Source organism: Lagopus muta, chromosome Z (assembly GCF_023343835.1).
Source record: "Lagopus muta isolate bLagMut1 chromosome Z, bLagMut1 primary, whole genome shotgun sequence".
Taxonomy (NCBI): domain Eukaryota; kingdom Metazoa; phylum Chordata; class Aves; order Galliformes; family Phasianidae; genus Lagopus; species Lagopus muta.
In genome coordinates, this window is record NC_064472.1 from 25,492,743 (window position 1) to 25,509,406 (window position 16,664).

General features: G+C 40.8%; 1 protein-coding gene across 6 annotated transcripts in view; it reads right to left on the reverse strand.

Moving 5' to 3' along the window:
- Nucleotides 1-3,184: 3,184 nt before the first annotated feature.
- ARHGEF28 (Rho guanine nucleotide exchange factor 28) overlaps nt 3,185-16,664 on the reverse strand; it is a 131,261-nt gene continuing 117,781 nt past the window's right edge. For all 6 annotated transcript variants that reach the window (XM_048930809.1, XM_048930808.1, XM_048930807.1 and 3 more), the window contains one exon: nt 3,185-6,148. In XM_048930809.1, the coding sequence (XP_048786766.1) occupies nt 5,988-6,148 (161 nt within the window). In that variant the 3' untranslated portion in view covers nt 3,185-5,987. The remainder of the gene's footprint in view (nt 6,149-16,664) is intronic.

Below are 16,664 nucleotides of genomic sequence, written 5' to 3' on the forward strand. Positions count from 1 at the left end.
CTATCTTGTTCTCTGCCTTCAAGCTTTACATATATACTGAGGACTTAAAGAAACTGATCTTATCAGTTCAACTTCCAACAGAAACGTTGGGCAGCAGCTTGAAGTCAGTCAGATTTGTTTAAGATACAAGCCACAGCATTCAACAGGAGCAATGGCATTTCCAACTCATGACTTACCGATGAGAAATTTCATACATCACTTGTCTAGATACAACGTGGAGGCTAGCTGACCCAGGACATCATCTCCATGGTGGGAAAGAGTCTGCAAACCATCTTGAAGAAGGAACAAACTATGTGCAAGACTTTTCTGTCTATAGAAAATCCAGAAGCACTCCCAGATCTCAAAGTAAATGACTGATTTGATGTATACTTCAAAGGAGGCCACACCTTAGCTTTGGAGCCTCTGAGTCCTTCCTTTGCCTGCGGCATTGCCACTGTCCAGCCTTCATTGAGATACAAGCTGTTTCAATATTACTTCAGAACGAAGCACTTGGAGATAATTTAATGAAGCCTGGGCAACCTTGTCAATCCACCAAGTGGCTGCACGCTGGTTTTAAATCAGACCACAGCTGGCACCTGCAACTCTGCAAGGAAAGCAACATCAGCAGAGCAGCAGTTTGACTCCCTCTGATGTTATCCATTTCACTGACAGCCAGAGCACCTCGCCCCGAAACCCTGCTCCTTGCACAAGTGAGACATCAATAACACATTGTCAATAGCATCAAAAGTGGCAGAGAGTCCCTAGAGGATGATAATGGATACCCTCCACTGTCTTTGTATCTAGATTGGGCTTGGATGAGGATATTTCATAGAATTTACTTTAGTTTATTTGCTTTAATTATTTTTTTCTAACTGGCCTATAATTAACTCTCAGCATTGCTAGGCCAACTGTGTGCAAGTAGAAAAGTTTCACTGCAGGTTGGATATTACATACTTCAGCCAGAAGTGACACTAATTTCACGTGTTTTTTGCAGCTTTACCTGAATGTCCACCCAGGGCTGCTGAGCCCAGGGTACTGTCAATCCACTCACCTAGGAGGGCTGGGGACAATCTATCTTCAGCTCATGAGGTACTTCATCCATGCAGAGCATACTGGTGAGCAATGATAAGCATGGGTGACTGAAAGGTTCACACCTTTGCACAGCTCCTTTAGGCATGATTTGGCAATGCTATAGAAAGCTGCTAAGAAGGTTTCCTTGAGTGTGATAAACATCCCCCAGAGGAGATATTCTTCGTTTCAACTTGCACTGTTCACTGTTACTTTTGTAGATATCTGATTCTCACTCTGTCAGGCACTGGTTTTCAAAATACCTAACTTAACCATTCTCAGATTATCAAGCTCACAAACAATAAGCAGTTCAATAATTACTGATTGTTTTTCCCCAAGTGGAAAAGCTTGTTACATTATGGAGTTTATAAAACATCCCAGAGATAGGATATAGTCTTCCTGCATCCTCTGTTTCCAGAGTGTTTTTTTCATCTTCCTTTTCTTTCCTTTGTGATCCTTTGAGTCCCAACCTCAGAACTCAGTAGGAGCTGCAGATCTCTGTGAGGCTGAGTCCCTCTGTGCGAGGGACTTAATGGGGCCTGAGAGTGAGTTATCTGAAGAAGAGGTGGGAGCATCTATCTAGCTGAATGATAAGAAATGTTCCTGGGGAATTCTGGAGACAGCTACTGACTTGGCTTGAGCTGCCATCAACACTACTTTAAATGTCTGTGAAAAATTTTGACATTCCCAATGACAGTATGGAGAATTTCACTGCTGTGGCCTACAGAATATGTTCAAGTTCCTCCGTGATCCTCTTAGTTTCTGGTAATCTCCTGATACAAAAAGCCAAGCTGCCTATTTTATGATGCATTTTAGCAGAACAATGGACAGTATTAATGATAATTACTTAGGTAACTGCTAGCAAGGATATGTTGTGAGGTTTTTCATTTAAATTGAAGAAATGAAATGGTCTAGTTTCATACCAGCCTACTAAAGGGAGCCTTTGTGCAATCATTCAAGACACTGAATTTAAGCCATCCTTGTAGTTGCAACTCAGAACAGGGCAGAAAGTGAAACATGAAAACCTTGCTGAAGGCTAACATTTAGTTGTCATGACTAAGATTGCTAAGAATATTCACAGCTTCTTCTGTAGTGCTTCCACATTCAGGTCTTTGACAGGGAAAAAAACCAAACATAACCAATTACTTTGGCAAGAAAGTCTTGAGGGCTGCAATTCAGTAACCGAAAGAGCAGACATCCAACCTGTTACAGTATGCTGATGCCCCATAACCTATGCCATTTCTACCTCATACATAAAACAGGAACATTGACAACTCTTGTCTGGAAGGATTTGGGGCTGCAATTCTTTTCAAACAGAGTATTAATTAGAAGGTATCTGAGAAGTCATGTTATTTCCCCATTTGTCATCAAATGCATACGGAGAACTGCTTCATCAGCAACTTTTGCCTGCATTCAGAATTCAATCACTGGCATTTCCAGGAAAGATACTGATCACAGCACAGCCTCGTGATTATTCTCTGAACAGACAACTCCACAAACATGGTTTTACTAACAGTACAGCACGTTACTACAGAATTTGCATCAACTTAACTGAGATGCAGTGAAACATTTTGCTAGTTTTTTTATGGACAGCATACAAACCAATGCAGCCAACAGGTCACAGTAAGCAAAATGATTAATGTTGCAAACATTAAGAGATTTTTTTTTTTAGAATTAATCTTTATAAATAATCTTCGAGGAGTTTTGCTGAGAGCCTAATCTGTATTTATTTTGGACATTTGAAAATCACATCTGTGCATGGACTGGCTTAGTGAAAAGTCTCTAAAACTGCAGCTGAGTTTACCCTAGCACTCTAAACAACATCCAAGCACTTGCTCTACTCTGGCCTCATCTTGTAAGTAACTGAGTGCACAAATCTAAAGCTGTTGATTCAGCTCGCTGTAAGCTTGAGACCTTTTGTTTACCATCTTACAAAAATTGACGAAGAAAGGTTTGTTGTGAACTTCAGTTAAAATCTAAAGCTATGAAATATGGCAGCACTACTAGTATCCTGCAATATCAAGGAGGAAGTGTGGGACAAAGTCTAGGCATATAGTGAAGAAAACCCTCTTTGTTAAGGATGGAATAGCATTAACAAAAACAAAAGGAACAAAGAGAAAGCCCAGTGTAGTGGAGATTTGCAGTAAAGCACTTGTTTCTTTAATTTCAACACAAAAATAAATGACTAAATTCAATTTTGAGCTTTCACAGTCAAGATGTCTTGACAAGCATATCAAAAAAGCAAGCACAATATGCAGTAAGAGTTAGAAAAAAATACAACAGGCCATGTGAATATACCCATTTCAAAGGAGAATAAAGAAGCTGAGGCGTAGAAAGTACTTCTGAATATATATTTCTATTTAGAAAAGAGTAGGAATCATTAATACATGACTGACAGTGACTGAAAGTGCAACCCCCTAAAATGATCGAGTCTCGCTGGGGCTTCATTTAAATTCTGCAATGTATTAACAAATGCCTGAATAATGGACAGAGTTCAGGGGTTCATAATACATCTTGTTATAAAGAACACCTGCCGAGACCATACTGATCTGTAGTTTAAACATCTTATACAATTAAAATACCTAAATCTAGAAGCCACCTGTTTCCTTTGCCTTCCCCAAGTGCCTTAAGTTTTACTGTAAACACAGGTGAGCAAAATAAGATGCTGTCTGATATTAGGGGACTTGAGAAATTTGCACAACAGCTGAAGTCCTGGTCAGTGGCTTTTGAACTCCCAGCCCCCCAGTTAAAACTGATGAGAGAAGCAGAATCCTCTCTTTCTCTCTCTTTCCTTGCCACTTACAAGGCAATTCCCACACTGGTTTGGGACAGCAGCTATCCATCCAGCAGCTTGGATTTGACAGCAACCAGCACCAGATGTTGCAGTAGAGGCATAATAAAAAGCAGAATGAGCAACTGTGGAGGAAACTTTTTAATTTTTCCCAAACTCCCAGTGGGGCAATGTGCTTATCCCAAGACATGCTGTATCCCAGGAACTGAGATGCCTGTTCAGAAATTTAGCAAAAGCTAAAAAAGCTGTGCAGACAGCAGCCCCATCTCCACTGATGATCAGTGAAGCGAGGCTGTGGTCTGCAAGATCTCTAACAAGAGGCTGAATTTACCTTCTAATTTTAGTCTAGCTGTGAAACAGAAAGCACATAAAGCACCTTCTGAAATTCTACAATGGTGCTTTGCTGTTTTGTTTTGTTTTGTTTCTCATACATAGATACCAAAGCAGTGCAGGTGAGTAGGAGCCTTGAAGACTGGAAACTGAAACTGAAAAATACACTTGCAGGCCCAATCTTTCCACAGTGAGACTGGCACACCAGTTAACAGCATCTGGGAACCAAGATCTATTCACAGGAAATGTCGGTTGCTCCACTGTTAGCCCAAGACATCAACCAACCACTATTCTGACAGCACAGGGAGAAATGACTCAGAAAGCACTGCTTTTGATGTTCTCAAACAGCACAACAGCCTTGGAAAAGAAGCCTCCACGAACAAGAAACCCTTGCTGACAAACATCTGCTATCCAAGCTTGTGCTCCTTGCAGATCTTGCACAATGCAAAGCTTTGCAGAAAGCCTTCAAATCTATACAAACAACCCTGCACTCCCCTGTGCCAAAAGCCAGGAGCTAACCCAGAGCAGCACAGCTGTGCTCCTTCCATGTTGCTGCAGGACATGCCTGCTCCTGGTTTTACCAGCGGAGGTGCCTGGAATGCAGTTTTGGCAGCACTGCACCAACACAGGAAGTGGACAAGGGGATTTAAGTTTTTCCTCCTGTTTTCAAATTTCTTTGGAAGACCCAGCACTGCAACAGAGTTACAGTTTTGCAGAAAGGCATGGAGCATTTATTAAATTCAGTGAAACTATACAGACATTTCTGAAAGACAAGAAGGTATAAAACAGGCCCCGTTTCCTACTACCTAATGCTGATGATCCCATGAACCTGAACACAAGAAGCTAGCTGGCTCCCACACGGGAAAGCAGCAGTTTCCAATGGGATCAGTTAAACTGAAAGCCTACTATTTTGCCCAGAGAAGCTGTGGATGCCCTTCCTCTAGAAGCAGGTTAGACGGGGCCCTGGGCAACCTGATCTAGTGCAAGACCGCCCGGCCCATGGCAAGAGGGTTGGAAGTAGGTGGCTTGTAAGTTCCAACCCACATCATTCTATGATTCTATGATTCTACAGTTCTATGATTCTATGATTACACGATTCTATGATTCTATTTATCCCCTATTTCTTCCTTTGAACAGTGGAGTTTCATCCGCTAAATTTTAATGCACATACTGAAATAAGTTATAACACAACAACAAACTGACATAACAGCATCTCTGCACAGAGCTTGGCAATAGTACCAAAATGGTGATAAGCTCTGGGACATAAACAAACACTTACTAGCAATTACACTGATACCATAAAAAACATCCCCTTCTAAGCAGTTGCAGAGCCAAGGGATAAGAAAAACAGCCCAATAATTAAGGATACATAGCGCATTTCAGAAGAGATTATAGTTATAACTCACTAGTTGCTGTCTTTTCACATAGTAACTCTATAGTTAGAAGGCTACTGATCCATACCCTGAATTCCCAAACAGTAGGCTCATCTCTCTCAGTTTGCCCTTTCCAATAGAAGACTCCAGAGAAATGGAACAGTCACATTCATCGCCCTTGGTGGCATCTTTGTAATTCCAAAATGCTACATCTCCCTTGCTACCCACTGCTTCTTGCAAAGCATTTGAAATCACATCATAAATTAAAGATCATAAAAAAGGCTCCAAAATAACTTAATTGTTATATTTATCATTGGGAAAATCTTGCATTGGGTATTAAATACTATCCTTAAAGCCACTTGGTCATACAGAGAGTAACTACAAATATTTAGAAAACCAAACACAATTATATTTCCAAAGTGCTATTGAAATTAGACAGTGAGCCATCAGAGGTAAACAATGTTTTCCTCCCCTCCATCTCCACTTTCTGCATCCTGCAGGCTCTCAGGCTGGTGGTTCAGCAGCAGCGCTTCCACTCGTGGCGGCTGAATGGATCCATGGTTTGGACTGTCTGCCTGGGGACCCTGGATCTGTGACGCATTTAAATCTGTAAGAAACAAGAGGAGGACATCTGACAACACATCTTTTATGCCCATGCAACCACTAAGAGCAAATTTTGACTTTTTGATTAGCGATGTGCTAAAGCACCATCTCCAAGAAAGTCACATCTGTCCAGAAGGAAAAACACTCCTGTATTATTCAATTATATGAAAGACTGGTGAGAAATAGCATGCTCAAAACTACTGAAATCTGTTCAAGTCTTTCCACTGTCATGAAAGAGCTTGAATCGGTCTCACTATTTTTACAGCAAAAGACATTTACATCCTTACTTTGCCATCCAGAAGCACACTAGTGAAAATGTATACAGACTATCAGATTTGGGCTGGAGGGAAACATACCGTAGATAATCAGTACCCTTATTAGTAAGATAATCCAGTTATTAAACTAATATAGTTTCCATCATTACATAGAATTATGTTTGCAAGACTATTTTCTTATGGATGTGAAAGTGAGCAAAGTCCAGTTAAGAGACTGCTTGACTTGCACTTGCAGTCTGTAACAGATATGTAACTAGTCAGCTTCTTCCACCAATTTCATCTTTATTTCTTTGAGCAAACTACTTACTCTATTCTTGTCTCAGTTCTTTAGCTGTGGAAATATTAATTCTACCCAAGCACTACGAAATTATTTTATAGGACCTTTCATTTGTTATCTTCCCAATTTTCTCCTACAAATGCAGAGAATCAGGCATTTTTATTTTTTTTTTTCCTGCAGAGCTCTGAACGCTTTTGCAATCATCTGTAAGTTACTGAAAAAACAAACAAACTAACTAACTAACTAACAAGTAAATAAACAACAACGACAAAAAGCACCCACATGGTTGAATTCTCTCTCAGTGCGATTTCAGGACATCAGGAACTACATTACAGAAGTTAGTTCTTCTACAACTTTGTTTCTACAAATCAACATTTCCCATATGAACAAGATGCATGAGAAGGGAGCATATATCATCATATTAGGTATGAGAAAAGCCTGCGACAGACAAACTGCAATACTTGGACCATTCTAATTAATACATTACCAACCCAACCAACCTCTGCTACTACATAGGATTAAGGGCTTTGGAAAAACAACTCCACAGGAGGAAGCAGCATGCATGCAACAGCCATCACAGGTAACATCAGAAGCAAGCAAACCCAGCACTGGGTCCTTTGAGCCTTCTGTCACTCATGCAGAAGCTACAAAGACATTCTGTGCCCACCTCTGTCCTCATCCCTTCTCTCTTGTGTGCAAAGGAAATCTCTTATAAAGAAGATAATTGTTTTTCTTACTCACTGTCACTCTTAAATGATCGTGATTTACAATGATACCTGCCCACAGCTGGCTCTCCCAAGATGCATGCAGCTTTCATCAGTCTCGTTTATTAAATTCATGGAAACATAAGTTTGCTGGCTAACTAAACTCAGGCTGCTCACTACCACTGGGAATGCGGAGCAGTGCAAGTCAGCTGTGGGACAGTGTATGAGAACAAACTGTTCTGCTGCACTGCCTTCAGTATGTTCTCCACTCTGATAACCTGAGAGCAAACAGCCTCCAGTACTTCACTCCAGTGCAAGCGGTACGTAGGCAGTACCTGCTGCTGAGATTGCAGGGCAGGTGCCAGGCCAAGGTATTTATATATCATCAGTGGTTGGTCAGTACCAGGGTGACACAGAATGCAAGAAAATGCAGCCTAAATTCCCCTCCTTTTATTGTTTTACACTGGATTTAAGTGATCGAGTTTTAGTCTCTGCGAAAATCCACAGTAATTTTTGATTGCAGGTGCACTACTCTGGATTTGCAGAATGTAATACAGGAGGACTGGACTCCCTTACTCAAACAGCTTAGCTTTGTTAGTTGACATCTGCACTTTTTTTTAATAGCCATATTAGAAAAAGATTACAATTTGCTGACTCAGATTCCAGAAACCAGAAATATCCTAACACCTGCTTGTCTTTATGCAAGCTGGATGCTTCAGTTTTATTTATTTAGTAAAAAGAGTGAAAGGTTCTCAATCTCTGAATGCTTGTACTGAAGGTAATTTTGCCCACATTAATATTCCTTTCAAGTCCTGTGAGTCTGTTCATCTTAACAAAGTTACATGCATAAAAATATCAGGCAGTAAGCATTTATGTGAAAGATCTTCTTCCAAAGTTTATGAAGTACATAATTGGAGAAGCCTAATTACAAATTTGAAGAAACCTAGAAAAGAAAAGAGAAACACCTTACACACAGTTTATTTTCTACCATCAAAACTAAACAGTAATTGCTTCACCAATTAAAGCAGTAGCTGTTTCCAAGCCATTTCTCATGAACTGGTACAATGCTAAACGGCAGAGCTAAGCAATGAAAGCTGACAATGTTCTGGAAAAACAAATCACATGCAGTCACCGTTGGAATAAGTGATTTATTGGCAGTTTAGTTGCTTTTCTATTCTCTTATTATTTTTAAGCCCTTGCATTCTAAGAACCTGAACAACAGGAGAGTTTCAGATTGGATATCAGGAAAATGTTCTTCACCAGAAGGTGGTTGGGTGGAACACTGCCCTGGAACAGGCTCTCCAGGACAGTGGTCACGGCACTGAGCTTCTCAGACTTTCTGAGAATATCTGGAGGGGAATATCTCCGTGATGCTGTGACCCCGTGGGAATGACAGCCCAGACACCATCACGGTTGATACACACTTTGGTGAGGTGGAAAGGATCTGCTTTTCCAGCAAACGAGGGAAGGGAACAGTTTCAGATGCACCAGGCTCTTCCTCACCAAGGAACAGCATCCCCCGGCTGAAGCCTCATCCTGCTATGGGTGCCACACTGCAGGCTGCCTGGCAGGAGGCAATGCAGCTTGTCATGCAAGCAGAGAGAATGGCTTGTCAGTGATAAGCCACAGGTGAAGGGGCTGCTGGTGGTAAGGGACTGCCCAGAAACTCTGTGCTGGCAGTCAGAGTGGCACTGGGGAACCAAAGCCCGGCCTCTCTGCAGTGCTGTGATGGGCAGCCATGGCTTGGAGTGGATTTAGAGCTGGGCCAGTAAGGACCATCTGCCTTTGATGAGCCTCCTCTTCACTTCTTTTTTTTTGTTTGTTTTTTGCATAGCTCCAGCTCAATGAGGCCAGGTACCAGGCAACTGCAAAGAAGACTTTATGACCATAACGTATATTTTTAGACAACAAAAATAACAACACAAGCCTGTGAGGCAGCTTTCACATTATTTCCAGGGAGAACCTGAGTTCTCAGATCAGGGCCTGGTCTCCGATGCAGAGAACCAAAAGCTCCTGGCTTAAAACATGATCCAGGAAATGAGAAATGTGGCATTCTACTTGCTAACTGCCTTATCCTACCCTTCCTGTAACACCAAAAGACAGGATGACTGGCATAGCACAAACCACTTAGAGGTGAAAGACAAAGCAATGGAATTTGCACAAAGCTGAGATCAATAGTAATTTGCACAAAGCTGAGATCAATACATACCAAAACAAACACAGGGTCAGAGACTGGTGGTGGGAAGCCAAGTAAACACCTTATTAGTCACACTGATTCTCACCTTCTGTCTGTTGTCACAGGATGTAAGCATTTCCACATCAAATAAATGCCACAGATTTTCTCCTTCACCTCTCCCCCTTGGAGGACAAGAGCTCTGCAGGTAAGCCTGGGGTGCCCACAGTGAATGTTACAGGGAGGATGGGATGATGTTAACAAGGTGCTAGAAAATACTTCAGGCAGCAATCCCTGCTCAAGTGTCTGTGTTTTAAATAGAAAGCCCTTTCTCTTCCAGCTCTGACCCCAATTTTTCAGCATCACAGGATAAGTCACATTGCAAAGGATCTGAGAAAGTCTCTGGCCCAAACTGAGTCAGTTGTAAGGTCAGCACAGGTTGGAGGCTCAGTGCTTTTCAAAAGAGAACAAAGGAAAAAAAAAAAAAAAGAGGGGAAAAAAAAAAGAAAGGAAAAAAGGGGAAGAGAAAAGGGAACTCATCACATGGACTATATTGCATAAACAGTAAATGCACTGAGTGAATTTGTTATGACCTTCAGAGACCTGTGTCATATGTTGGCCCTCTTTAGAAAACAAACTGTCATTATACAAAGAAAGAGATGTGCCACTTTGAGCAACATGTTAAAGATTTTTAAATCAATTATTCATCTGTGGATAAAGAAGAAAAAAAAAACCACAAAAAACAGAATAGAGTTACGTCTTGGTTTTACCATTTCTTTCTAATGACCAGTTTTTATACCAAGTTCATCGGGACTGACAGCTGACACATCAACTTAAGGCCAGAGCTATATGAAATGGCAGAGCTGCTGTATTTAATCCCCCACTCCCTCGGGCACTCATGCATAATGCAAAGCACAGGCAGACACCTAAAAAACAGTGCTAACTCCACCAGGACTGGGATATCCAACGGAATTCACGGGAAACAGACTCCTATTTGCCATCACTGTTCAACAGCAAATGGCAGGCTAGCTCCTGTAAGCTCCTCTGGAAGTGTCCTTCAGCAACAATAGGGCAGCTCTTTGTAAGAATGCTCCCAGAGGTTTCCACCCTGATTCCTTTGCAAGAGCCGATTTTCCAGGGAACTCTAAGCATCTCAGCCTCCTTCCCTTTCCTCCCAGCAAACAACACTTGTGATCGGTTTTGATTACTTTTTTAGTGTGACAGATTTGTGATGAATTTCCCACTGAACAACATGCGGCAACATCTAACCTGCAGGGACATCTCACCCCTTCACCACGGTGTGACCAAGACTCCAGCTCTCAGCAAACACCGGGAAAATATTCTGACCTTGAAGTTACCATGGAAAGAGGAGCCTAATTCATTCCTCAACCCAATAAGTAAGGCAGGAAATCAATCCGAGAATGTTAATGCCTCTATTTACTTGTAACCAATCCTAACAGGAAAAAGCAGTAACTGCATTTCTCAGGCAAACAAGCACCTTCATGAATCAGAGGTCTTTTCACAAAAGGTAGATGACCAATTAGGCTTTACTGGATTCTAGATTAATTAGTCTCATCACCTTTTGGTGCATTATTTTGTTAGGAGACTGAGAACAAAAAGAATCCAAAGCCTCTGATGATAAAGATCTGAACTGTAACTCCTCTTCATGTCGATTCCTTGGATTTTTGATATTACAAGAGAAGTTGTTCCTGTTCTTTGTTTAGCTCTTAGTGCAGTAAAACAATGGCATTTGCTTTTCTGGTTTTCTCTGATGCTTGTCCTATAGCCCCAGGTTTTGGGGCACGTGACAATTCAGCCCTCTTCTCTTATTACTGCTCAAAACAGTATCTATAGCAAGGTTATATCAAAGAAAATATTTAAAAGCATCTCAGTCTCAGACACTATTAGTGGTAACTTCTCTAACATCAAGTTCATATCATGCCATAGGTCAAAATTACTTAAGTTTTAACCTCCATACACAGCTATGTTATTAGCTGTGTTGGATTTAAAGCACACAGCTTCTAAACCATTCTTGGCATGCTATTTCTTTAATGCACATCAATAAGAGAGACTTAAAAATAGGTCTGACATGAAATTGTAACTTGTTTGTACATTAAATGCTCACAGTCCCACCTTGGCAGAGCGCACTGCCTGCCAGCTGTCTGCTTCTGCTTAATCTTAATTTATTTAGGTATGAATTCCCTATTAAACTGTCTTTGTGCTAAGCTTTGAAGCATTAGTTGGTCAATTACGGACGCACACATGGTCCAACAGGTATTTTGCTAACAATGAACACATGTTTTATTGATCTACTTCTTTTCCAGCTCATTAAACACAGCTGCACTCAAGTGATCAAGAGAGAATAACCATAAAACCCTAAGAACACCCTTCCTACAGAGGATCACAAGGAATGGCACCAGCTGCCTGCACAGAGCCGCTGCTATGCTGACATGGCCACAGTTTGCACCTCTGCAGAGGCAGACATCCATCCAACTGATGACAAAAATGATTGCAACAGGTAAACACCTAGAGCCTCCTCCTTCAAGATCCTCATGCAGACATACTGGGTGATCTGCAGCGATCTCCTCTTGGTCTGCATGACCCCATGATCTGCAGAAGACACATGACCAGCAGCTGAAGCTACAATCTGCAGCCAGGAAAGTAAAAGCTCCAACTTGAATACTTGCTGGAGAATTGTTAGAGAAAGTTACAGACAGAAACAGTTTGACAGCAGATGAAACCAGCTCACCTCTCTTCCACCAGCCAGCAAATTCCCATGCTTTCCTTGCCAGCCCACACGTTTGCACCCCACGAGTAACACATTGCTATGAAGCTTCTCCTTTCCTCCCAAAGACACAGCATTAGCACTGAGAAAAACAGCATCTCTGGCACAGGAATTCACTCCCTTTGAAGCAAGATGGGACATTTGCACATCAAAACTATTCTGTTGAGCTCTCTGTTACCACTGACAGGCATTACTGCGCTGATTAACCTCACTTCATATTTTATGGTGTTGTGTTTTGCCTTAAAAAAAAAAAAAAAAAAACTTCAAGTTTGCTTTGAAATAAGCATTAAATCAAAGACCTTGGAAAACACGGTTTTGACTCTCGCTTTTGGCCACTTTCTCAGGTGCAATACAAAGAAACTGTGCTCTCAAATTCGGTAACATTTTCCTGAAGTAACAGGAGGGCACTGCTTCGTAACAGAAGCTGGAGGGAGAGGTCATTATAAAACACTCTGAAGCCTCCACCTAATCACCTTGGCTTTATATAACAGTTTCCTGACAACAAGCCAGCTCCATCTTTTTTTTATCTTTTTTTTTTTTTCACTCTTTAAGGCTGACGATGTAAAAATTCTGAGTAAGTGGTGTGAGAATACTAAGCCAATATAGAGAGTTGCTGCAAAAGCAAAAATAAGGCAAAGCACTTGTTTCAAATCAATTACATGCTATCTGTACCCTCTAATAGAGGCTCCTACTTAGTGATTAATACAGAAAAAATACAGGCATTGCTATGAGTGAGCATCTGACAGAAGCCTCTTAACAGATGGTCACAGAGATACTTGGTCTCCACTGAGCTCAAAAGTCAGGGAAATGTTTGCTAATTTTTAAGCGCAATTCAATTCAGCCACTTTTATCTGTTCTTAATTGAGTTAGCAGGAAGTATACACACTGACATTTGTTTCTTGCAGTCAATTAATAAAAAAAAAAAACAGAGGAAAAATTGAACAGATGCACGTTCTAAAAGTCCTGCATTGTAAGCATGGGAAGTTTCAGGGTGTGATCAAACATTTTGAAATCAATGCCATCTTCAATTGTTCGCTCAGCACCCTGTGAACATCTAACTGCTGCAACAACAGTGCATAAAAGCTGAAGGGAAGACCATACATTAAAGCTAGAGTAAAGCACAATTGTCAAATAAGCATGTGCTTTCATTTCTCCAGCAAAGTGCTTTTCTCAAGTAAAAAGAATATACTCATGTCCATTTGCCTTTCTTCTGCTTCTGCTTAGCACTGCAATGGACAGCTCTGGTTCCACCTGTACATCTCAATTCATCACCACCTCCTTCCACACTGTCTTTCCTACAAGTTTTTTTGTAGTTCTGCAGCATTATCCTGGGATGCTGCTTTGGTCCGCTCCTTCCAGTGCTTTCCCATCCCCTCACTTCATGCTGCAGCTCTGCCCTGGTCTCATTCCAGCACTAATCAGGCTATTTCCCCATTGTAGGAAAAAGTGATGCTACATTTAAAAATACCTTCCTCCTTCAATTTGAGATTCAGGCTAAAATTTCCAACCCTACTGCTGTGCTGCAATGGCAAGCTCCTTTGCATGGGAGACAGCCTCTCTGCAGTTTTTGCTGTCAGCAACAACTATCATGTCATTCTCAAACTCATTTAAAAGAAAAAAAGCACCTTTCTTTTCATCCTTGCTCTGTCATATATTCTTTAACCAAGAATATATTCAACAACTTTTAAAGGTACGTGGGTTTCTTTGATTTTTGCATGACAGACCCTAAGCCAAATTGCATTTATTTTTATAGCATTCATGTTCTAGCACTAGATCACGCTTCCAGGGACAGACACCAAGGAATCTCAACAGGTTACTGCCAGAGATCTTCCTATTAGATTAAATTTAAAAACACCTTTCATAGCAGCATTAGATTCCTCCCTCCCTACTGCTCCACCAAAAATTTGCACCCAAAGGAGAAATTTCTGCAGCATCTGGGGAAGCAGAACAAGATACTCCGTCAAATCTCCTCTAGCAATTTGGCCAATGCCAATGTAATTTATGTGGAAGGCAACTGAGTGCTCCTGTGATGAATGCCAGTAGAAGACAGACAGACAATCTTCCCCAGTTTCTCAATAAATATTTAACAGCAGATGCTGCTAAGGAGGTTTCATATTACTAAGGCTTCATTACTTTTACACACCATGCTACAGGCCATTTCCTGGAATATGTAAAGCACTATACTAAATAATTAAAATGAGATTGTCCTCTTCAAAATAAGCCAGACACAATTGGTGATTCAGCTACATGATTTTCCTGGGTGTGTTTGCATACTCACTATCTTGCAAAATTTTATCATTTATAAACAGCTTCTCACAGCCATTAGGATGGATTATTTATTCATACTTGTGCATCTACTTCAGGCTCTAACTGCAATACAAAAACATATACAAAACATTTTTAATGTACTAAAGCAGGACACCTAACCAGGCCTCCACCCACAGATCATATTATCTATTGAAAACATGGACCTCCCAGGGTACCTTCTTGACATCAAACATCAATTAGCAAGGCTCTATTGTTTTGTGACTGCTCTTCCTCAGAGATCACCCTTTCCCCTGCAGAGGTTCTGTTGTACAGCCCTGAATGGCACCTGCCTGACTACAAAACAGAAAGAGCTGTCCTCAGCAAAGGACTCCCTCCACATGTTCTGCTTCAAAACTTGCTCCTTTCCCCCTCACAGGTTCTTGAAATCCAGATTCACTGGAGCAACCTTATTTAAGTAAAGAATAGATCTGTTCATAAGAGATGAGGGTCCAAACCATTCATTCCAAACGAACTGGCATCTCATTGATGCCAGTAATTCCACTGGTTTCAAAAAACACTGTGCTGAAATTGCTGGAACCACAACTAGGAGCAAATTGAGAAAAATCTGGCCATCATTCTGTTGCTGTTTATGAACTCTGCAGGCAAGGCATGCCTGAGTACACATATACACCAATGCCAGTGGTACCTCAAAAGACAGGATGGACAACCTCCACTCTATTTTCATTACCTTGAAGACATGGCACTATTTTAAACCTCCCTCCTAATGAATGAGTTATAAGCGAGAAGATGTTAAACAGAATAAAATCTGACAGGCATTACAGAGGAAAATCTGTACTTAAATCAGCATACAGAATAAAAACAGAATATCATTAACTGACTTAATTAAAAGGTTATGCAATACCACTGCACTTACCGCGGTCACATTCAGAAATGGGAAGTGTTTAGAGATGAGAAAACTAGTAACGTAAGTACAAAACCCTAATACTGCAGAGCTGAAAAGCATTACTTCAAATGCACTAATTGCAAATGCCATACAGTGACATACTTTTCACTTTAGTATCACACTGCCATGTGATTTAATCTCTTTTGCCATCTGCTTTAAACAAATGGCAGTGTTACTCCCAAGAGGATAAAATACTTCCCCTGTGATTCATGTCCAGCAAGTATCCCACAGATACTGATATCTAATGGCAGAGTACGAAACTCAGCATTCTGTGGTACAAAGAGGAAACAAATTTCCCATTAACACTTGCAGCATTAAGTTCTTCCTTCTTCTGTTAAATCAAGGTGATTTAGAACCTGGGAGATATGGGTGCTGATGTTACTCAGTTACATATTCTTACATATTTCCATTGCATTTTATTCTAATAATAAAGTTGAGCACAAAGTGGGCTGTGTCCTCTGCTTACCTATGCAGCCACCCATGTTAACAGCAGAAAGAATAAGCTGTATACAAAAGGCAGTTTCTTAATATAGAATTAATTGGATGTTCCCAGATTTACATTTACTCAATTAAAAGACAGAAAGTTTAAAATAGACTTTAAAATAAAACACCACATCTGCACAGGAGGCTTTCTGAAAACCCCAGAGATTCATAGTCATGCCACTCTCTGCTTTTAAGAGTTTCCCTCTGTTTCTCAGGTTAAAGAACTGGGGGAATTCACTCTTTATGCACAGCAAAAAATAAAAAAGAGCCACCAATGCAAATGCTGTGAAATACAGTGGAAAAACAGTATCAAAATAGGCAAAAAACCCATCTTTCCATGCCACAGGCAATACAGGGCTGATATGCTTTTGGCTACAAAGGATGCTGTTGAAACACGAGACCAGTAAAACATGCACTGTGTAGAGTATAATTAGTTCAGAGAATGAGTGAATCAAATGTATTCAAAAGGAGCTCACACAGCAGTAAAATCACAGAAATTAACTGACAACGGTCACATACACAGAACTGTATGTTGTTGGATGATGTTTTTTGTAAAAGTCATTATTTAACAGGTTCCCACTGACTAAAGTCATCTTATTCAACAATGTCCTC